General features: G+C 39.4%; 1 protein-coding gene across 6 annotated transcripts in view; it reads right to left on the bottom strand.

Annotated features, from left to right (window-relative positions):
* The window catches only part of CTNNA2 (catenin alpha 2), a 418,807-nt gene that overhangs the window by 314,040 nt on the left and 79,864 nt on the right, over nucleotides 1–24,903 (bottom strand). For 5 of the 6 annotated variants that reach the window (XM_026072715.1, XM_026072714.1, XM_026072716.1 and 2 more), the window contains exon 6: nucleotides 13,534–13,737. In XM_026072715.1, the coding sequence (XP_025928500.1) occupies nucleotides 13,534–13,737 (204 nt within the window). Of the gene's footprint in view, nucleotides 1–13,529; nucleotides 13,738–24,903 lie in introns of all 6 variants that reach the window. The other variant, XM_026072713.1, reaches the window with a different exon arrangement.

Below are 24,903 nucleotides of genomic sequence, written 5' to 3'. Positions count from 1 at the left end.
ACTGCTCACTTTTACGTGATAATAGATGTGTTTAAGGATAAAATAATCGAACAACAAATGAGTTCCAGTTCTAGAATTTTGTACCATTTTAAAATTTTAAGCATCCGAATGTGTCTATACAGAAGACAAAGTGAGTTACTAGAAAAAAAGGTCATTTCTCCAATGAAAATTAAATTCTGCAGCTCAAAAACATTGCACGATAATTAGTAAGAGAAGACACACACAAGCAAATGATATTACCATTGCACAACACACAGTAACTAACTTCTGTTTTGCCCTTTGAGAAACACAAAAACCCACCCAGGCGCCTTAGCAAATTCTCTGGTTGAGTGGTCCCACCACTTTGGAAAAACTCAGTTTTGAGGACTTTTGTTTGCTTGTTTTCTTTCCAAATGCTATAATGAAATAGAACTAATGCAATTTTGTCCGGTTGCTTGGATTTCCAGTGCTCCCGATAATGTGATTAYATTAGATACCACCGTTTATCTTAACTATCAATGTCAATCTCTTTCCACTCTACCATGACGTCTTTTATCAACAAAAGATTGTATGGTCTTTAATACAATAGCTTAAGAGAACCAAAGGTTTCATTACGTTAATATGTCTCTGGTTAATTCTACCTTATCTACTTATTCAGCTTAGCCTTAAAACCCAATTAAAATCTAATTTATCTGATCCCAGGATTCAAATACTATTTGGCAACAAATTTGACAGCCTTATAGTAACTACATTACTACACCCTGTGCCCCAAAGTATTCTAGACCACGTCAAAAAGGATTTAGTCACTATGTAAAGCTGCAGAATGATATTTTGGGGATCTCTGACTTCACATTGAAATATATAGATTTTATTGTAAAGTAAAAAAAATCCAGTCATGCTCTCAAAGACGCGAGCCAATCCTCAGCATAAATTAGAAGAATTCTCTTAAAACAAAAGGAAATTAGAGCTTAAATCACACGTGGACTTAAGTCTTTACATAAATGCCTGAGAAACAGTTCAACATTGCAATATATGATCATACATCCATCTGGGTTGTCAGTCTCCTAGGGTTTTTTTTAAATAGTTTCTTAACAAATGAAAGAATTGGTCAAGGTACCAGTTAATTAATCTGGTGAATGTTTGACAAATATATAAACAACCTACATAACATATGTGGTCAGTTTTCCCACACTTAACTGAAGATTACATTATAATGCTAATGAGCATTAAACTTTATTGTAGGTAAATGAATTTCAGAAAATGTTTCATTTCATTCCATTGAAGCCAAATGTATGTTAAAATATTGAAAAAAAGTTGCTACAGCTATAAAAAGAAGTGCTATGACGTAGTTCCAAATGTTATCAAATGTTATGAAAACTGGATTAATATTTAAAATCACAACAACAACCCAAACCAAACTTGAAATTTTTTATTCCTCCAGCCCGGTCATCTTAAAACAAAAGATGCTTTTTTCTTTCTTTCYTTCGTTTCTCAAGTGAAAAAATAAAAATAAACCACACGTGCTCCCAGTGTCTAAATAATACCCAGCCCTGGAAAACGCGACCCTAAGTTAACCAAGTTACTGTGTCACAATACATGATTTGTCTTCGCAATTCTACTGTATTTAGCAAGTCATAAGATAATTTAACAGATCCGATATCAAATCCCACTGAACAAAAGGAATTATATATGGTACTTCATTGCATCCTGTATTTGACTGCTGCAGAAAGTAAGTTGTAAGTTAGCTTATATTATATTGCCTATGTTCTTGAGATCATACTTCTACATCTGAAAAAACTGCAGAGAAGAGAGGGAAGAGAGGGAAGAGAGGGAAGAGAGGGAAGAGAGGGAAGAGAGGGAAGAGAGGGAAGAGAGGGAAGAGAGGGAAGAGAGGGAAGAGAGGGAAGAGAGGGAAGAGAGGGAAGAGAGGGAAGAGAGGGAAGAGAGGATCTTATTCCTTGCATGCCAAATTCCACACTGAAATCAAAATATCAGTGCATTGCAAAAATGCAAGGAGAACTTAACATCTGATTTCTCTTTGATAGTTTATGCACATAACACTGATTTGATTTAAAAATATATATATATTTCCCCACACAACCTTTTGAATGTAGTGTTTTTTCGGAAGATTCTGTGACTAATAAAAAACCTCTTCATTTCGTATAATATTAAATTTTCTTTGATTACAGCTATACAACATCAGAATGCAGATCCTCAGGGATGTGCTTCTGGTATGCAAGTGTGCCCTCTTCTGGACATCTAAAACCACGATTTCAGAGGATATTTCTCAAAATTATTCTGAATTCTTCCATCACGAATTTAAACAGTATCTCATAGTCATTTTTAAAATCCTTCACTATGTAAATAAAAAAAAATTAATAATATAAACCAACGTAGTATAGGTAAAGTTGAGGTTTACACACGCTGATATTGCACAGACCTTTGTAGTTTTGACTGCTAATAGAAGCTTAAATACAGTAATCCCATTACTAACATAAAGAGTTTTGATTCTATCCCTGACTATCAAAATGCTGTTCTCAGGTATTAGAAAAATTTCTGAGGATGAGTTTCATTTCTCTTCCTCTCTCTTTCCTCCTGMTCCAATTCCTACAGACTTTGTATGAGGAGCAAGGAAGACTAATACAAACTGCTTAAAGTCACTTGAATGTACGTCATGATTTTAATACAAGTATTTGACGGTAGATTTTGGCATTGCTCAAGAGGGGTGATAGAGCCGCAGTTGCTAAGCTGAGGCAGATATTCACTTCATAAGCGGGCGTTATAGACCTGTGCTCGCATGGAGCCCCGTCCTGTTCCAGCTGCTCCCTCTCATGCTCAGCTGCAGAACAGCAGTATCTGGGAGAGACAAATGTGCGTAGTTAATTTACAACTTTGGTTTTCTTTGACGCCTTCAGGTTTTCCCACGTGATTACCAGACTTTGGACATATTTTGCAATTAAGATATTAAAAAAAAATCATTAAGCAAACAGATGTTATGGAGCCTCCAGGAGATGTCCATTCTGGACAGGGGTTTCTGGATGTTCACTGATTTCAGCAGGTCCGTGCTTATTTTGCTGCATTTCCAGTTACACTGAAATTATTCTGAATGTTTTGCTTTGCATCCCCAAACCATCCAATATACAACAATGTAAACACAGACTGTAAAGATGTCTAAATTCCTTCCCCAAAGACAAATGTACTTTGAGATAGAAATCATATCGCTATTGATACATCATTAAATGCATGAAAATTTCTTTTGCACTGATACTGACCTACAAACAAGGAAAGCCAGCAAATTAGTGACCTATAAATGCTAACTTCAGTCCAAAGAAGAGTTATGAATCATGCAGTCTAAATTTGACAACCATTACCCACGACCACAACACTTTAAATTAAATTTAAAGCATTGATGCAGAAGCCATTACCTCTGTGAGAGCACGTCATGTTGTAACTCATTTTACTTGAACATGAAAATCATCGAAAAAAATGCAATGCTATATAATACTTTTTTCTTTTTTCTTTTTTCTATTTTGGTTGGAATATACTGACTTTAAAATGAGCACGTTCTCTGAGAAGGTATCAGAAGCATAGCCAGACATTTTGCATGCGTGCATCCATATGTGAAGTAAAGCAAAGAGGAATAATAAAAGCATTTGTCAAAAATACAAGTTTTCAAGAAGCAGAGTATTGAAGGACCTGGGGTACATTTAATAAATCATTTTGTCCAAACTATGAAGGAAATTAATATTTCCTTTCTACAATAAAACAGTTTGGATTGGTCTGAAAAAAACAAAACCACAACAAAAACGAAAACCCTGACAAAAATAATCRAAGTTGTGTTTCATCAAAACAATATCGCAAAGGATCTATAGAGTTCAATAGCCAAAAACAAAGCAATTTATTATTTGCCTAATTCTAGCAGAAATTCCAGTGCACTTGCTGCAGTGAACGGAGGAGATTTAGGCAGGCTGTAAAGAGGAAGAAATTAAATTGAGGGAAATCCTCCTCCTTTGACCTGACAGACATTAAGTGCATCCTCCAACAGCCAAACACAGCAATTATTAGACAAATACGACGATATTACTGCATTTCTGCGGAATTTTTTCATGTGAAAATGGCAAGGCACTTCAGCTTCAAGGAATTAAGCCTAACATGGCAGGTGAACGCCTCAGTTCTCACGCTGGAGTAACAGGGGCCTGGGAAGACTAAACCTGAGACTAAATCCCACTGAAACTGAGCAGCCTCTTAGTTTTAAACACGTGTGTAAGATCTCTGCTGAACGGGGAGCTGAGCAGCAAGAAAGGACGAAGGACAAAAAAAAAGTGTAAAGACAGTTGTTTCCGTTTTCACCTTAAATCTGGTTATTATTGCCATTCCTTAGTTCAAATACTTCCCCAAATTTGGGAATATGACAAATTACCTTTATAAAGAAAATTATATTTATTAGTATGTAAAATAGTCATTTTTTTTCTGAAATTATATAGTCTTCAGTCTATTACAAGCTATTTCAAAACGGCTGAAAATAAATACATAAGAATTATCTTTAATACTTCTAGACAGGCCAGAGAGTCTATAAAATGCAAAATAGCAACTTCGATACATTCCAGGGGAATCTAGAGGAAGTGACAGAAACTGTAAACTGTGAACAACTTCGATATCGCACATATGCGATCAAAATTGTGTGAGGAAATATTTATACAATTCTATTGATATCTTCCATTAATTTTATAGGCTCTCCACTTTCCCTGTACATCGCTTCTCCCGGATCTCCTRTATATTTTATGTGCATGCCCCTATTGACACATACTCACATACMCTTAAAGAAAATGGAAACCTTTTGTATTTGCCTATTTAAGTTGAGATACAGAATAATTTTTAATTTCAATTCGCAAAATTCAAGAAGTGAGGAGTTCAGCTGCTTTGGGGAGGTGGGAGTTGTCTTCCCCATCTGTGAGTTAATGACCAATGGGTAAAAAAAATAATAAAATCTTACTCTCGGAAAGGTGTTCTAGAGAAAAAACACAAGAGCAAGAACGYCTTAGAAAAAGCAAACCGTTCTGGCTGCTGAACCAACTCTGTGAGTGCAACTTAGACTCACAACCATAAAAAACGGTTTTTTTATGCAGGATTTAAAATACAGAAAAACCTGATAAAACGATCAGCAGCAGCGGAGGACCAAATGGTTCACAGAGCAGTTCYGACCACAGCAGCCAAAGTGACACCAACAGGAACGTCAGCTGAAACAGGTAGGATAAGCAATCCAGTAGTTAGAGGGAGCTGCTTCGTATCTTGTCAAACCTACATGATGTGGGTTTCTGTGCAAAAAATTACTCAGAAACCACTCTGAGACATTAAGGTGTAGGGKTTTTTTTACCCACATAAATAGACTAGAGGTACCTGCTGCTCCTGCATCCTTGATGAAATCTGAAATCTGTAATTTATGCATTTTTTGTCAGTATTCTGCCTGCTGTACCCAGAAAATTTTGATTCCACTGGACTTGGACAGTTAAGTTGGAAAGTCTGTTACCTTCATGTCCTATCATCTACATAGATGTCTGGGCAGAAAAAGTATTGGACAAGTCTATATACACTTTCCTGCCACAATGGTTTGAAACTCTAGGGCAATTCWTCTTCACTCCTCAGTTATGGAAACACTAAATGCATGATTTTCAATAATCAGTACGGCTAGTATGGAACGGATCCTTAAAATACAGGTTACTTAATAAAGGAATAACAATAAAGTGATAATAAGGAAGAGGATTCACAGAGGCACTGGAATGTAACATGATTTAGACCTTTTTTTAGACCCTTCAAGTCAGTCACTGGACTTCATTAATTATACAGAGATAAAGAAAGGCAAGAAGGAAATAAGTCCTCATATGCAGGCACTGGGAAATTTCCGCATTAATTTAGAGATAAATATCTCCTTCCTTGGAAACATTCAAAAGCCACCTGGACACAATCCTTGGAAACRTGCTCTATGTGCTTGAGCAGGGGGGTTGGACCAGATGATCTCCAGAGGTCCCTTCCAACTTCAACCCTTCTGTGGTTCTGTGATCTTGTCAGAAACATCACTGACCCTAATATAGCAATTCAGCTTTAGATTCTAAAACCCTAATATGATTTGTTTGCATTTTAACACGAGATACAWAGCTTTCCTCATGCTTTCCTCCAGCTATTAGAGATAGAAAGCCCACAGGAGGCACTTATAAAACGTTCTCCAGTGGACACCAGCAGGGCATAGTTATCAGCACTGCGGTTCAGAAGCAGCATTTCCTCCCACAAATATTCATCCAGCAAATGTATAAATCTACTGGTTCCAAACAGATGCAACACTACAGGGCTGTGTAAATTTGTGGCCACCAAAACCTGAACTTGTCATATCCAAACTAGAAAGTCCGGCATTTTCATAGGCCTTTTCTATTTAAGTTGGTTTTGGTGGAAAACAGCAACATGGTTCTCTGGATCCTCTAGGAAAAATAAAACAAATACTGAACATGGACTTGTAACACCAGAAAATCTAGGAATGACCAAATAAATCAAAACTCACTTGTGCAGAGCAGCATTTCTGTAGAACTATCATAAAAACTCTAGGCATCTCCTACAGGACCCTGATGATATCATTAAAAAAGGAAAGAGAGAAAATTACTTAAAATGTGTCTGAAGCCTTCTGAAGTCACATCGCTTGGGCAACAATTTCTGCGCAGTCGTGAGAAGTCGAGGCACTCCGGAGGGATGCAGAAATGCAAAGAAGCCTCTAGTGACTGAGAAGCAAAGCTGTGACATACCATAAAATACTCGCACGTTTGGGAACATATCCTACTCTTGCAATGACAACTATTGTGTTTCCACTTGTTTTTTCCAAGGCAGGAAAAAAAACCCTGCTCACATATCCTCTAAAAAAGCAAAGTGAATGGTAAAATAGCTCAATTCAAGCTTGAATTACAGTAGAGAGCTGTTCTTTTCTAAGAACTCTTCAAAAAACCAGGAACTCGGCAATGGTACCAGTTGAAAAAGTGTCCTGCCTTGCCTGTCGTGCCCAAAGCAGATGATCCTGAACCTCTTGCCACTCAGCCCTGCTCCCTCATCTCAGGACCGACACAGACGTTTTGCTGCCTCATAACTGTAACTCACTGCTCGCTGTCACCCGGATTAACCTTACACACAACCGAAATGTATCCAAGAATTATTACTTTTCTCTTTTAAAATGAATTAAATATGAACTCAGATGGAGCTGTTAAATACAGAATCTGACAGTATCTTGAGAGTTTATCGATTTTCATTTGTTATCGTCTTTTTATCAAGCACAGTAACTTCAGCTCTCTGTTAGGGACACTTCATTTTCATGTACTGCAGCATTACAATTTTTCTTTGGCTGAATCAAATCTTTTACCAATATATTTGCAAGGAAAAACTGCCCGAAGACTCATGTTTTCTCTCTCTCTCTTTTCACACATTTTGCATCTTCAAGGTATGACATTTTCTTCCTTGTAGAAAACGAGAATGAGAACCTATAGCGCTTAAGTTACAGTGAACAAAACTCAGGAACGGGCAGCATCTTCAGAGAAGATCAAAAAGAGCAACCACTAAGCAACATTATTCCATATGGCAATAGCAGTAAAATATCAATAAAAATAAGCCTAGGCTGCAGTGCTCTGGACCCTAGGTCTATACGTTAAAACATCAGTAGTAATACAAGGATTTCATGAAGGACTGCTCATTTCACTTGGGTACGAAGAAGTATGCTCTGCCTCCAAACCCAGTTACACTAAAAATGGCTCTTCTGCGATGCCGGCACTAGCGGGAGTCAGGGCCGGGGTGGGAGGACAGGGAAGGCGTGGGAATGAAGGTTTACTCAACAACAAGCCCAGCGTTTAAAAAAGATAGTTTTCTGCCTGAATCCAATAGGAAATGTCTTTTCAAATACAGACTTGTATTAATTGAAGTGATTACAGAGGTCTTTAACGGTCAAGTCTTGCTCACTGGTCAACTGCTCTCCAAATTTGTCTTTGATATTCGACAGCAGGACAAAATTCAGAGTCTGTCTCTGYTTGGGACTGAAACTGATGCTGTCAGAGGGAATTCAAACCAACCTTTTTTAAACGTAGCTTTCTAAAGACTTAGTTTTCCTTCTTTCCCACCCTAATCAGACATCAAGGCAGCAGCAGCCCGATGCTTCCCAGAAAGGGTGTSCAGAGCAGGGTCAGGTTTGAATGAATTTGGCCGCGTACTCCTAATCCAGGAGTTTAAGGGCTGGAACTGGCAGGTCTCTAGGATTTTTGTTCCCTGTCAGACTGCACACAAATCACCACAGAGCCAGGAGAGTAAACCAGCAGGAAACTACATCACCATCAGAGCTAACCATCCACAAAATTATTCTTTTTCCATTTAGACAAATGGAAAACAACTGTATTAAGAGCTTCCACAGAGCTGCATTTAGTTCTTCTCTGCAGGATAGACGTCTAGAACTTAATTTTATTTTAGAATAAATTATGAGATTTATCACACGTACAAAAGAATCCRAAAAAAAAAATCACCAATTTTCTGTGAGAGTTGGAATAAAATCATATGGCCCAGCAGACTGAGATTCCTCCCACCCTCCACCCCTTGCCAAAAAGCAAAGGGTTTAAAGTTGGGTTCAGTACGGAAATACTAGATGCCATGTTGAGAAAATATTTTGACATAGTTACTGGTAAGATATATGAAACTAATATATATTACTAAATACATAGTACTAGATAGATAAACTATAATGAAATAGTTTATGTCTCATCTCCATAGATGTTCTTGCAGACTGCTTGTACACTGTGAGGCTCCAGTCCTGACTACAGCCTTTCAATGTAGTATACAGCACAAATATATATTTATTCATAGAACTGGTAAAGATCCTAGGGACTAATTTTCCTGTAGCAATAATCATTGAAAAATTCCTACAACAATAATTGCTTAAATAACCTCTGAAATGGGCCCAGAACATCTGAATATTTGTGAAGAGAATACAACTGAAAAATATCTAATTCAAAGCATTCGGGAAACAGCACAAACCAGCATTTATCTGAGGGGGAGGAGGAGGGAGGAAAGCAAAAAACATCTCTTTTCACAGTTCTCTGAATAGTTTCTGTCATTTCTCCTAAAACTTTCATAACACAGAACAGAATACAAATGCAAAGCCAGCATTATTTTTATCCTTCTCAGTCGAAATCTTCTCTATCCTCTTTACAGAATTTCTTTCCATATTTTTTCTTTGGCTGCCAACATTCTGAAACTGGATATCTGCCTTTTTTTTTTAAATCATACCCTACACCTCATATCTGGAAGCTTTGTTTCACTGACCTTGTGTCTCCCTCACCAGACGATAAGGTGACCTGTGGCTTCTTTCGATCTCGTTTCCCAAATTGCAAAACAGCTTTAACTTACTTCAGTGAAACTCTGGGTAATGTACGGAGAGATTTCACCCCTGGTGTGTAATTAACTGTAAGGACGTTGTTATCTATTTACTAGCTTGTCACGGATCTATCAAAACCGGGTAGGAGAATGGGAGAAACAGCGCTGCGTGTGTCAAATTTTCTCTTCCCACGTAACAAAGTGTATTGACCTGCCAAAGGCTGGTAAAGCAAATAGTGGCAAAACAAAACACGGGTGCTGGGAATAAATCAAGAGGTATGATGGATGTGCTTAAGCCCAGCGGGAGCACAGAGAGTAAGAGGCAGGCCTCTCTGCAGAGGACTTTCTAAGAAGTGGACACCAGGGGATGATCTGTAGGTGGAGGAGGTTTTCTTCTATACTAACCAGAGGGCAAAAGTTCCTATATGGTTCAGTTGGATGCTACTTACTTTGTCTTAAAAAATAAAAATAAAAATAAAAAAGCTGGTCAAAATCCTTTTTCCCCTTGCATTGCCTGTAGCACTCGTCACGTGGACTGGTAGGAAGCAAGCCCAGCTGACACCGATGCGTAGCAAATCTTGGATTTCACACACCTGCCTCGAACCCTTCCAGTTTTTGATTCACGACTGGAACACGACGTGCTGGCACAACCCCAAAGTATTAGTGAAACTTCAGGAACAACGACTCCAGTCTGCGTACGTTCGCCTTTTGCATTCAATGCGATACTTAGTATCTGCGCAAATTTAATGTAAGATAGAACATAAACCACAACCAATTTATTTGGAGCTTTGCAGTGTAAATGTCTAAAATGTTAAAGGGGATTCAAGAATCTACTTAAAAAACAAAAAATAGAAAAGTTCTTGTATACAAAAAGAAACACTCCTCTGAACCCAGATCAGAGGGGTAGATAACTTGAAAAGAACAATTTTCAGCTAAAGAAAGAGAGAAAACTTTGACTATACAGTAAATTGCCAATACACTGCAATACATAGTCTATAATCCTAAAGTATGACCAGATAATATTTAATCTGTTCTATATTCTCTGCATCTCGTGACAAACATGAAACGAGTATGCACATTTGATCAACCGTCACCAGCCAGAAATGATCTGTCCTCTTGCAGGTATCATCACAAAGCAAAAACCAAAACATCAATGTACGATTATATTTCACAGTATTTAAAGTGACAGGGTTGCAACGGTTTAAGGCTTATGTGGGCAGAAGCTGTTAAAAACGTTCTTCTAACTTCTCTGCCAAAGCCAAGACGCAAACCGCTCCGACAGTCTGGCCACCTCTTGATCAGACTTACAACAGGGTCAGGTTATGCAGTTTGGTATCTACTTTTTGAAACTCATCCAGGCTTTTTATAAACTTTCCAAGTGAAATCTTTTGTAATAATGAACTCGCTTACCATCGCTGCAAACTCAAGAAAATCTGTCCCCAGGTTTCAAGCAAAAGGTTAAATACTAAAGCACGTTCTGCCCTCGCGGACAAACGGGTGAAATTCGGTCTCCAGGTGGATGCCTAGCCAGGAGCTGTCTACACATGAACTAGGTATCTCATCCTCCGTTCTAGTTAATGCGGATTTAGTTAATGCAGCCACAGGAGTCTAGAGAGTTCTTTAGCTTATCCCAAATTAGATTATAACACTTAATTATCTGAATCATTCTTTAGACTCCCTTGATGGTACTGATGGGATCTCCATCAGTTATAATAGGAGCTCGAGCGACCGGGCTCAGCTGATTTAGTAAAGGTAGAGTCTAGCCACTTGTTATTCCCTAGGGCGTACGGGGCACGGAAACAGGGCTGGCAGAGGGGACAAGACCCATGGTGGATTCACGGGTTTCTGAGTGCCAGACCAAGGCCAGGAGCCTCGGCTCAGAGGAACACCGGACTACTTCAACTAGCAGGTTAACACGGCGCTAGACATCTATTTTCAGGCAAATGAACAGAGCCGTTGGCTTACCTGTACGTACCTGCGTACAGACACCTAAATTTAGTTGCCTTAAGCTGTAAGCTGAATCCCATCCTTTATATCTGATAAGATCAGTTCGGAAGACAGAATGATTAATGCAACGTTGTTCTTAAATGCTACCATCACGTATGTGTTGAAATTAAAAGTACTGCGCTTTTCATGAACTTAAGCGTGCAGTCAGTTCTTCAGATGCTTACTCAATAGCTGTAAAAATAGCTTAAATTGACTGCGCTCCAATACAAAACACAAAAAAAAAAAATTATTGAGGTTGTGTGGTTTAGACTAATCAGGAGGAAAAAAAAGAGGAAGTCTTAAATATACCGTGATAACAATAAAAATAGATGCCCACACCATTACGTGTTTACGTAAAAACCATGAAACTGTTAGCCATCTGAAGTATTGCCATAAACGTCTACAATCATTCAAAGCTCTCCCTTCTCTGTAAATGTCATCAGACATAAAATAAGAATGTTTCCGGTGCAAGGGCAAATTGCATTCTGCTAACAAAACCCTGCGTACCTAAAAAACAGGCACTACAATGAAATAGAGTGCCATAATCCATCAGTTCCGTAGCTTTCTGGAAGGACCTTTAAGGATTACACCTAACAGTAATAACTCTGCAAGGCAAGATCCCATAGGAAGCAATCCACCAGCATCTCTTTCATCACATTCTCATCACCTGCTCTTTAATGCACTCTCCTTATGGTTTCTAACCCATAATATAACAGCATAGACTTTGCTTCCATTCACAGTACAAGACACTTTCAACTGTCAATTTGTAAAAAAAAAAAAAAAAAAAGAAAGAAAGAAAGAAAACAGCATATGCTTTTAATTTCCAGACCAACAGAAACAGCTATTCCTTAAAGTGACTCTACCTATGGAACAGTAGCTTAAAAAAGTCATAGTTATTTCGAGCTGTACAATAAAACAACTGAAGGATGAATTTTCCACTGTCGATACTGCATTGTATCGTWCTCCCAGAAAACTACAACAGTACCAGAGAAAATAGCAGAATATTAAAAGCTTAATCCTTGTCTTTTCAACACTATTTTGCTAATCCTGGCAAAACAGGATCAAAATGTGCTGATGTCTTACGGGCTAGTAGCAAYGACAGACAGGACACTGCAAAGTATAGGATGGGCCATTTGAAAATTTTTTCAGATGCCTATTTGCAAACAATTCAGACCATACATTGCGTATTCTAAAACAAGTCTGAAATTCTTAGATTCCATCTTAAATCCCAGTGTCTAGGGGGTCATGCAATTGCATTTATGTGTGTAATTATTGCTCATTTCAAATGGCTACTATCATATTTTTAGAAGRAAAAAATCTCTCCTTCATGATTCTGTCAACAGCTAATTGCTATTTAAAAAAAGGCGTTTAGTGCTGCTTAGGACTTCTTCACGCATGTCGTATCCTCCGAGGGATACAGGGGTCCAATAGCACTTGTGCGTTTTAATATGCACTGTTAGGCGGAGGACATTTTCTGGGGCAAGTTATGCAGAACAAAGGTTAGACGCCGCAGCTTAACGCCACACTGAACAATTTAACACCTCCTGAAATCCCACACAGGCAGCATTTAAGATACTGCAGATCCATTTCTTTGTGTGAATGGCAATACGGCTAAATATTACTCACTAGTTTCAGGGAAACTGCATCCTTAAGAGCTCCAATAGCAAGCAAATACCTGCAATGGTTTAAGCCACGCAGCAAACACCGTCTCCCAGGGGTATCTGTAGGTAACATCCTAAAAASCCAACAAAGTGACTGCTATCCCACAACGGATACCATGCTGCTAATGCACTGTATTCACTTGCATTAAGGAAATACTTCTCAGCTCATTTCCCCCTTACATTGCTTGCCATTAGGCTTCATAAGAAAAGTGCTTTATCTCAAGAGGAATATTTGTTAGCTGTTTATTACAGAAGAAGAAATTTTAACACTAAAGCYGTGGGGAGTCAGGAGTTCCTTCACAGGCCAAAACACATTCCCACGAACCTCTAATTGTACCAAACTTCCCGCAGAATTTGGCGCATCATTAAAAAGTTGAATAATTCAAACTGCATTAATTACCTTCCTGTTTGTACTTTTCCTCCTGCTGCAAAGAAGCATCATTGTTGCTATTAATTATTAAAGCCACAGAACGGTTTAATAAGCTGCCGAAGAAGAAAGCGCGATAAGGAGCGTATAACTTACGTTATTCATGTACTCGCTGAGCAGGTCCTGCAGGGCCTGTCGCACGGCGTTGCACTCGGCCACGATCCGCTCCCGGCGGTCGTCCCGCGTGCACGAGGAGTCGGCCATGAGCGCCGCGCCGCTGATGATGCTCTCCAGCCTTTCTTCRAGAGACGGTCTGAATCGGGCCTCGCTGAAAGTCATGGGGTCTAAAATGATTTTGTTCTAAAAAAAAAAACAAAATACAAGGGGGAAAATCAGCAGTGCACAAGGATCTGTGGCTTTTTTTTAAAAAAGTCTCTTTTATTTCCGTGGTTTCACAGGGTTTTTAGCCTTCCCAGCTGAATAAATGGACTCGTTATCTATCAAATTCTTGAAAAATCAGCATTACATAAGTATCTGGTAGCTATGAAATCCTAAGCTGTTACATAGTGTATAAAAATCCTTAGCAACATATAATTGTAAAACATTATTGTGGTCAGGAACAGCACAATAGATTCAAGTATGTATTTGGGAAGCACAAAGGGAAAAACAACTCAAAACAAACTATTATGTATGCAGTATGTATGCATCTCTACATATAGTATGTATATTTTATCAAGTACAGTAACTTGATTAATATTATTCTTTTCTGAATCTTCTGTGTATGCATCTCTATATATAGTAAGCATATTTTATCAAGTACAGTAAGCTGACTAATATTATTCTTTTCTGAATCTTCTGAAGAAGTTTTGGATTATCAAGAAATTAATATGCAATGTGTAAATATAGAAGCATTGTTTTAAATGTGCAGGTTAGTTATGACTGAAGAGAAGACCAAATATTCTCTGTGTGAACTGCTTGCTTCATTTTGATAATTTGTACGAGGAGACTGTAATGCTACTTACTACATTATCTCAATATTAAACGAAAAAAATTGAGGGTATTTTCATTAGCACTGCAAGAAAACTGGAGCGCACAGAAAATGCAAACGGTAGCGCGAGCCTGCAGCGCGCAGTGCATTCCAGGAGCCATGCCCTTTGCAGGAGACAGCCTGACATCTTCTTTATACCAACACAGCTACTAATAACTACCAACATTTTATGACAGAAGACAAGAAATTATTTAGCATGGTTTTCAACAGTTTTTCACCTGCCATTCCCACTGCACGCTAGTTGACAATTTTTGCACGCTTTGCAAAATTGGAAAGGTCACGCAGCTTTGGCTCCCTGTGGCTTCCGAAGGAGCTATCCRAAACCTTCCTGAAGCTGTGCTCCTCACGCAGAAGCACAAAGGTCAGCTCCTTTGCACGTAAACTAGGATTTACAAGATTGTGTAAACCTTTTTTTTTGTTTTTAAATCAGAAAAGAAGCGCYGGGTTATTTAGTTAAGAAGCTCTTAGAGTGCGCTACGCAAAGACAGCCTCAGCACTTCTTTAACTTGCCAAATAGCATGCCAGTTAGTAAACTATTTTTCCTCCACTAAAAAATAATGTTTGTTTTGYTTTTCAAAGATTGTTTTCTACGAAAGGCCTTTTTAAGGCTTAAATTAAGAATATTGCAAGACACTTGTGTAATTTATAGACCAGGTGCTTTACCAAATGCCTAGCAGTGCTAAAATGCATAAATGCTTCCCCTAGCAGGGTACAACATGAAGTCGTATTGCAAGCTTTGAGTCACCACTAGGTTATATTCTGACTTGCTTTTCTTTCTTTGTAGTTCAAGGTAATATATATAGAAGAAATAATCTTCTGCTCCCACTCACGGGCACATTAGCAAAGCCATGCCAATCCGTAACCTTTAGCTGCAATCATGCAAATAGGCTTCATAATTGCATATTGTCTAAAAGTGCTCTGTAAGCCGTGCAGTCCGTATCTGCATTTTTAAAGAAAATAAATCAAGAAAGAYGGGTAAAAGAGGGAGATCTGGAAAACTGAAAAGTATTTTGATTTCTGAGAAAAAAATCACAACTATTTTAAAGCGTGTACAATTTTTCCTAATGAAACATTTGAATTCTCACAGTACTTTGATAACATTATGATTAGTCCGTTTCCTGCAGCATCCAAGAGCAATCAGTAAGAGCAAGCCAAATGATACAGTTAATCTGAAGAAATAAAATAACAACTGTCTTAAAACGTTAATCAGAATTTAGGGACATAATACACAACCAACATYTTCTTTTAGCATTTACAGCAATATCTGTTTTGTTATCAATTAGAACACAAATCACCTAAGTCTTGGGTAAATTCTGGCCCCCAAACCTCAACATAACACATTTTCTTTAAATCAGTGGGACAAAGAGTTTACAAAAAATCTGCTTATTCCATAACATAACTTYCAGTTAACTCCTCCACCCACTCACAAAAACCGTAAGTCACATTACTATACAGAGGAAGAGCAGCAAGTCCTGAGAAGTTTATACTGTAACCGAATGCCTAAAAGATACATGGTAAGAAACACAAGGATGTCAGGAAATTTAYTAAGATTCATTGTTAAATAAAGGAGAGAAACTGGAGAATTTTGAACAGATCTCATATTGTTCCAGCTCCGGGAACTGCTGACGCGGCAGAAATGAATGCAGCCKTACCGACAACGTGAAACAGCGTTTCACAGTATTTTGCAGGGCCCGTGTTTCCCAGCAGTAAGCAGGTCGGTTTTACAACCGCATAAATGAGTTCACTGCCACGCTTTGAAACAGTCTGGTTTTGCTCRTAATCATTGGGATACTTTCAGAAATTAACTACCTAAATTCATCTTGACAACAGTATTTCTATTTAACGCGGTGACAGTAAGGCTGAAATTGCATCCAATGAACTGKTTTTTGAAGACCCTGCACTCCACAGTTTGCTATGGGCCCCAGGCCCTAAGGTCTCCTAAGAAGGCATTCCTAGACTATTTCCATCCTTTCGGGGCCTAGAGGGTGAACAATCTGCAGATCAAATATCTCCATGCACCTCTCTGCTCGCTGAAACCCAATTCACCATTTGCACAAGAAGTTATGTTGTATTCTGTGAAAAGGAACTTTAGGAAGTTCTGCACAGGTTCCATGCAAGAGTTGTTTACTTTTTACATAATACRGTGTGCATCASTGAGGGTGTATAATTCMTCCAGACCAACTTTCCTTACWGAAAAAGAAAGAAAATAAYACTTCTTGTGGATTTTTTTTCTTTAAAGAAGAGATTATGATGATCATCAGACCTTAGCTCATGGAGAACAAAAACTACAGAGCTGCACTTAGTAATTCCTTCATCCATATCTCACCAAAGTATTGGTTTGTAATATATTTGTGATTCTCCATGCTGAAGAAGTCTGCTAAATATTTGTTTGGGATCTTCTGTTAATAAAAATGTAGACTCACAGAATATTTTGGGTTGGAACAGACCTCTGCAGATCATCTRGTTTAAACCTGTCCTGAGAGCACAGCCATCTTTGTCATCAGGCCAGATCGGCAGGTTCTAGGCGTTGTCCARTCAAGTTGTGAGACCTTCATCCTCACAGATTTTCAGAATCTCTTGGGGACCTTTCCAGTGCTTGACCACCTTCACGGTGAAATTTTGTTCCTAACAGCCAATCAGAATTTTCCTTGAATCAGCTGGTGTCTGTTGCCTCTCATCCCATTACCATGGACCTGCAAGCAGAGCCTGGCTCCATSTTCTCTACAGCCTCYTCCTAGGYAGTGATGACACCAATAACGAACCCCTCGAGCCTTCTTGTCTCCAGGCGTAAAAAATCCAGCCCTCCCAGCCACTCCTCGTTTGTCCTGTGCTGCAGCCCCCTAAACATCTTGAGGTCTCTCTGCTGGACCCGCTCATGTATGTCAAAGCCTTCCTTGCGCTGGGCGGACCCAAACTGGACCTAGATGACAAGACACAGTTTCCCATGTGCCGAATAAAGGGACATAACCACTCTCCTTGACCTACCAGCTACAATCCTACTAATGTAGACTAGTAGGTGGTTGACCTGCACAGCTGTACAGGTGTGTTGCTGACTCACGTTGACCTTAACATTAAAGCTATAAATCAATGCCTGTCATCATAACTCTGATTATAATTGTTTCAAGCTTTTTTAAAACTGCAGTCAGATTAGTGTAAGCTGTATCTTTGCAAGTGCTATGAATTCACATGATTTCCAGTTTCAATTGGAGAAACAAAGTCAAAGAATATCAATGCAAATATCCTGAATTGGAGACTTATTTAAAGACTGTTCAGCTTGTGTTAATATCTTCTTTAAACATACTATAGTTACTAGATTATTTTTTCTTGCACTCCCATTTATTTAAATGATACAAAAGCAAGTTTATACAAGAGTTGCAATGCTTCAATTAGAGAATCAAAACTTAAAAAAAAAGATCTCTTCACGCAAATGAATACGACAAGGCATCTTCATCTTGCTCAGCTCTCATGACCACTAATAAACTGTAATGTACTACTTCTGAAGTTTAAAGTATCAAATAGACTAATTATCCATACTTGAAATAAAAATATTGAAAATAACCGCATGCCCTACATAAATGTACTGTATTATCAGAGAGCATATAATCATGAAAACTTGGTGGGATTTATTTTATCTCACTGATTAGAATACCTTTTTCTACAATACARAAAGATCAGGTTTTAATTAAAAATATAAAGTAAAACAAAAACCAAYATGCTAAATTGAACTAATCTTTTAGAAAAAATCTTTACAACTCCTAAAGTACTACAATTATTTTATCATCTCAAGCTAAATACTTCAAACTCATTACTGTATTTCCCAAATTAAGCATCCACTCTTGCAAAAACTTACTTATTATGTGCATTGCCTTCTTGACCTTGACAAAGCAATTCAGCTACTGGCTGTACAAGTAAAATAGTCTTAGAAACATTTCAGCAGCTTCTTCAGAATTGCACCTTTTTTATTTTTTAAATGTGTAAGTAATACTTATGATTTGGAAGTAGAAGAAAAAAAAACAAAAAACTTGTAGTTCTGAAGTAATTGAAAATAAACCAACATAAAATGTGTCTAAATTAATTCCTAGGTCAATGGATAGACTCTTAGTCTTTGATACTGCTCAGCATTTTGGCAAGCTTAAAAAAATGCATGGAAACCATCATCATTTCCAAGCACCAAGTATTAGTAATGAAAATACTACTAGTGTTACCACCACCTTAGAGCTGGTTACAAAGAGCTTCTTAATTTGCAGCTCAGCTACAACTCAAAGCCACAGAGGAAAAAGGAGGGGAAAAAAGGGGGGGGGGTAATCTACACATTTTTCCTGTTTATACCTTTGCATACATGCGTATAAAAGGGAAAGGGTAAACTCTTACCTTCATACAGATACTTCTCTCCCAAATTCCCTGCATTCATCAACCTCCCAGCCGACCTCTGATGCACAGAGAAAGCAATAAAGGATTCCCTATTTCCTAGTATTTCCTTAATTTTTCAATTGATGCAAAAGGATGATGAGAGTAATGGGGACCTTTATACTATTTACTGTGCTCTATTCTTTAAAACTCACACACACACACACACACACACACACACACACTCCAATTAATAACAAAAAAGTAGTTATTTCCTCTCCTAACAGAGTAAAAATGAATTTGAAAAGAAACTATCAAACCATATAAACCTAGTCTAATATCAGCTTGTTTTGCTTTAATAGGAAATGACCTTCATATTTAAGAAGTGCCATAAAAGTGATAAAATCGCAGGTGTAATCATATCACTGCCTAACTGGAACTCTGCAGGTGCAGGAAATACCCTAAGGAGAAGAGAAATATCTTGAAAGGGAGAATCAGGCAAACTTCTCGGTCAAACAGTTTTATAAAAATTTACATCTCAGACAACCCCAGTAAACTGAAGTGATGTATCAAGTACCACGGTAAGCAGCATGGTACAGGAAAAAGGACATTTAATCAGAATTTATGGCTTTGAGGCTTCCTTATTGACTCTTCATTAATCTGTTGTGTGACTTTGGACAAATGATACCTTCTTTCCTCTATTTCTCTTGTTATTATTGATTTGTCTATTTAGAATGTGAAACCTTCAGGGCAAGGACTGTTTTATAACACGCTTCTCAGCGATTTAACACACTGAAAATACACTTTTTAAGGCCAACGCTACTGCAAGGCACGTCTTAACAAGGAACCAAAAACACGGTGACGAATGCCGTTAAAAACCCAAACTGAGAGATATCTCGGATAAACAATGTCACAAACAGCAAGGCAGTACGAAAAACCGTCTTTTTGAAGAAAGGAACGCCTAGTAACACACCGAGACACCCGGTTTTTCAGAACGACGTGGGAGATGGCACCGTATAAATGAAAGCGGGCAATGTATTTCTTCTTCCAAAGCGGCTGCACCGGCGAAAGCCAACGCGGTGCTGCAGACTCACAGGCCTGTAGGTGCGGACGTCGGTACCTGCCCAAAGTGCCCACGAGGCTCTCTTGCTCCCTGGGTAGAGATAAAGCAAATGTTCCTACCTGACACCGGCACCCCCTGCCTCTACCTTTTCCAGCTCCCCAAAACACGTTCCTACCGCTCGCTCGGCTCCAGCGCTGAACTTCTCGCTGAACCGGTGTGATGCATTAAAAGCAGCAAACTAAAAAAAATAAGTGAATTGCTTTTCTCCTGGGACGGCAGGTTGACGAAGTCGACGGTAGTTTGAGGAGCGCCGCGCTCGGGGCACGGCAGGGGCGGAGGCGCAGCCGGAGCAGCCCCATGCCCGTCGCCCCTGCGGCCAGCAGCCCCTCGGCGCCCCCGATCGCCGCACGTGAAGGGCAATGCTCTTCCTCTGAAATATGGGTGGTGTTCACTTCTTCACACCTGAGCTGCATAAACATCTCGGAGATGCCAAATAAACATACTAAAAATGGTGCCGAATAATAAGAAAAGTTCTAAAGTGCTGTTTTTGAGATATTACGTGTAGTCTGGCAACACAATATATATTTCAATTTAACAGTTCAGACCTTATTTATTATTAATAATATAATAAGCATCAGGTAATATATTGAATAATTGCCACATAAAATCTATTTCTTTATATATGTTGATTATATTCCCCACAGTGTGCTTGATTTGTGTGCCTCCGCTATCTCAAACAAATTAGTTTGGATAAGGGTTCACTACAAAAGCTCCTGTGCAAGTTAACTGATCACTGTCCTAAACATATCTGATAGGAAAACACATAATGTAGCTGTGATATATTGTATACTGGCATCGTTTTTTGTGTTTTTTTTAACCATCCAAGACACGGTAACAATAAGGTATGGTTAAACTTATGAAAAAAGTATTTTTGACTGCAAAATCTTTCTGCAGTACTAATTTACTAGGCAGGAGAACTGAGAGCATTTCAGGCGGAGAGAAAAATCAAGAAACCCACTAGATGGTGCTCTGATACAGAAAATAGAAATCAGTGGCCCATTCTCAGTTAAAGGCGAAAATATCTCTGGATACTAACTGCTGGCAAGCAAAGCAATGGCCTGTCCCTCTCTCGGTGGACATAGAAAGGTTACAGAAGTCACATTTCTGCTACACGTTGGAAATCAAAATCCTATCATTCCCAGAGCAGACACTGGAAATGTGGAGTTCCCATTTCCACAATAATAGAAATACTCACCTGTACATACACCAGTAAACACAGAAAAAACATTAACCAAAAATGTCTTAAAGGTCTTAAAACCTGCCACTAACACTGCTCATTAAAAGCCAAATGAAATTCTGAAACAGACTGATAAAACACAGAGTTTCCTGCTGCTAAACTACTCCCGTTCTGCACAGAAAACCCTGAATTATGGTCTTCGCCCCCCGCCCCAGCCACATCTAACCCTAACAGACAGGAGAAAGGCTTTTGTCGGAGGTAAAAGGAAAGTCAGAAGCTAATGGTGAAAAGATGGGAAAACTTGCAACAGCTTTGTTTTCCCAACTTCCTAGGACACTTCCCTGGCACTACGCTTGCTTTCCTCTGGGCTCCTTGAAGGTTCGGGGACGCACAGGAGGAGGAGCACCCGAAGCCAGSGACGGGGCCCACAGAGGGACAGGAGAGCAGCTGCAAAGGACACGTTGAAGGGATGACCAAAATAACGGCATTACGTTAGAAAACAGCTTCCGCATGGTCAGCATCAAGTCCCTCGGGAGCTGCTTCTGTCTGAAAGGCAGAAAGCTTTCCCAGCTCCACGTCCTCCCCTCCGGTTTCCACTTAGCCGAAATTCAGATGGCAGCAGCACACAAAGGGGTTGCAGCGGGCACGAGGGAGCAGCTGGAGGGGCATTTGGAGGAAACGGCAGGCCAGGCTCTTCATCGCCATCGGGACCTGGAAAACCTGTCCTGCTTATTCCTCTTTCAAAGGGGGCAGTTCAGCATCCTCAAACATATTTTTTGTGAGCGTGTAAAGTTTTCAGGCATCCTGTAAAATTCATCGTTGTGTTGCTGCTCAGTATTTTCTTAACGTGAGAGGGATGGTCAGCCTGCGACTTATAAACCACTTTAGGCTCAAGAAAATGTCACACATGCTTCTCCTGCAGCTGTCATAAAAGTACGGGGCCACGAGTCCCAGCGCGACCCCGGGCGGGAAAGCAAGCGAGCAGGGTACGCGGGGGCTGGTGTCACGGGACGCTTTCAGAGGCAATAGCAAACCAACCTACCTTCTCCCGCAAAACACCAATCCTTGCCCCATTGAGAACCTCAAAGAGCTGAGGAGCACAAAAAGTGCCCCAAAACATCACAGACTAGGAGCTCCTGAAGCACAGGGATGCTGCTGCATACTACAGAAAGGTACCCAAATTGAATATTCTTCCCCAGAAAACGGACCCAAAACTAACCTAGTTTCCCATTTCTGTGCAGGATGCTCTGTGATATTTTTGCGATTGTTTCTTATGATTTCAGTACTGAAACAAACACCTTTCCACTCTTATTTTAAACTTCATATTCAGGCAATTAATCTCCAGCAGCACAAATCACTTTGCTGAAGAAGCTATTTACAAATAAATTGAGATTCCACAAGCATTGCGAGATCCATCTCCAGGCTGTACATCTATTACTGTTTACTCTGGTTACAACATTTGGAAAAGTAGCCACCTAATGACTGTAAGATACTGTATCGCTCCTGTCCACTACCACTACTTCACGTTTTGACTTCTCTCACTTTTATTAAACAAAAGCAAGCTCTGGTATTGCTGCACGAGCGTATTCTGTCTTTATAGTTTAGTATGCTTTTTTTTTTTCATTAGATGCATGTTAGATCTGTCACTCCATTTAAGAAACTTTGCATTCACTAGCCCTGCAAAATATTCTCAAAGCATTATTAATGCCTCAGGAAAATACGTTGCGGTAGTCCATTTATGTAGTATGAACTTCATTTTGCAGCCTGAAGGACAATGACCACTTAGTTCATCAGACACTTTGTTTCTCCTAAAAAGTAGTCATCTCTCAAATGGTAGACTTGCACCACTCAAAAAGTTATTACAGAGTGCGTTACTTTGTCCAAGAGTCTGCTGTCCAAATCCGTCTCATAAAGGAGCGTGTGGTATATTTTCAGTATAGCCACAGGGCCACAGGGATTTCCCCAAATACAGAAATACCTCATGCAGGAAAACCAAGAATAATTTTAACCATCTCTCCCAGTTCTCAACCAGATCTCTTCCACTATAAACCAAATTGCTTCCATATTCATTCAAGACTCGGTACGATTTTGAAATTACACAGCAAAGGGGTGACACACTGGCATGGCCATTAAAGGCGTAACATGGATCTAGGTTGCTGACAGGCCACTTTAAAGACAGATATGCATGAGCACATATGCAGACAAGACGTGGGAATATTAAGGTAACATCAAGTATAGGCTATGTCTGTTTGAATTAACATGTCTTTAAAAGGGAGCAATATATATATTATATATATGCATATGTATATATATGTATTTTAATGAATGCAATATAATTTTATGCCATTCATAGGTACAGAACTTGCCAATTTGTTATAGATATAAATAAACATATTTTTATAGCACAAAACTCAWGGAGAAAGTCAGCTAAACAGTGTCATCAGTTGTAGCATTTTCCTCCTGGAGCAACACAAGAGCTGACAGCTGTTGGCTTTTAGCATCAATGGAAAAAGWGGAGGTAGGTTGCAATGAGAAAGGCATCTCCTTAGAGTAATCTACATCTGTAAACACGGTGAACACCACAAAGAGAACCTCTTGCAACAGAGAGTTTTTTGGATCACAGATGATCACTGTAAGGAATGAGTCCAGTGAGTAGCTACAACGTGATCCACGTTGCCTAACACCATTTTCCTGCCATTTCCATGACGTACAAGGACCCATTTCAATTTCTAGATAATTACATCTTTTAAATTATATTCTCAGAGCAATATTAAGGCTGCAAAGTCAAACACCCAAAAATGAGATGTCAAGATCAAGACTACCTTTACAAGCTTCTAGAATGAGATGCAGTCCTTCATTGCTTGCGTTTTGGCGGGGGGGGGGGGGGTGATTTCTTTGGTTACTCCTCCCCCCAGCCCCTTTACGGCCGTTATATTTCCCCTTCCTAAGTTAATGGCTTTATTTATTTATTTTATCCTTGGCACATAATTTATTGCAGACAATCCAAGTCTTGCTACAGACAGAGAAATATTCCTTTTTACAGATTTTTACTGCCTCTGGCAAGGAAGATTACCCTCATTTTCCGCATCGGAAGCCAAAGCAAAACTGTTAGAATTGTTTGAAAACTTATGTATTTTAYGGTGCCTTATCTGAAGCACCTAGATTTTGAATTTTATCAGTGTTTACCACTTCAAGCATTGTCAGCACATCTCGCTGACACAGCTCTGTTTCTAGAAACTAAGAAATCAGGGTCTCAACTCCATATTTGAAATAGAGGCACGCTCCAGCTAGATGGAGATCCCCGGTGCCCAACACCACCTCGCCCTGGCACCATCCCTCTCCGTTCCCCTCCGAAGAAGGTGGGCTTTGCGTCTATTTAGCCTGTCTCACACTGTGTATATTTTTTTACCTCTTTCCCACTGCCAGCTCCTCACCAGAGAGGAGTCACCATCCATCTCTGGCCCCATCTAGCACGAATGTTGTGGTCCTTCCCACCACTGTTTGCTCAGTGCAAACATGATATTTTCGCACTAAGCTCTTAACAAACATAACAGTTTCTCTGTCTCGAAGAAACGGTAATTTAGACAGAAGATAAAGCAGGCTCCATTCCTCCAAGCTCAAGAGCGGTGCATCCCTATGAGTAGGAAGTCAAGCAAAGGAGGCAGGAGACCTGCATGGATGAGCAAGGAGCTCCTGGCAAAACTCAAGCAGAAGAAGGAAGTATACAGAAAGTGGAAGGGGGAAAGGCCACTTCGGAGGAATATAGGAACGTTGTCAGAGTATGCAGGGATGCGACGAGGAAGGCTAAGGCCCGTTTGGAATTAAATCTGG

This window comes from Apteryx rowi, unplaced genomic scaffold, assembly GCF_003343035.1.
Source record: "Apteryx rowi isolate R43461 unplaced genomic scaffold, aptRow1 scaffold_35, whole genome shotgun sequence".
In the NCBI taxonomy this organism is placed as follows: domain Eukaryota; kingdom Metazoa; phylum Chordata; class Aves; order Apterygiformes; family Apterygidae; genus Apteryx; species Apteryx rowi.
This window is presented reverse-complemented; position numbering and strand designations above follow the sequence as displayed.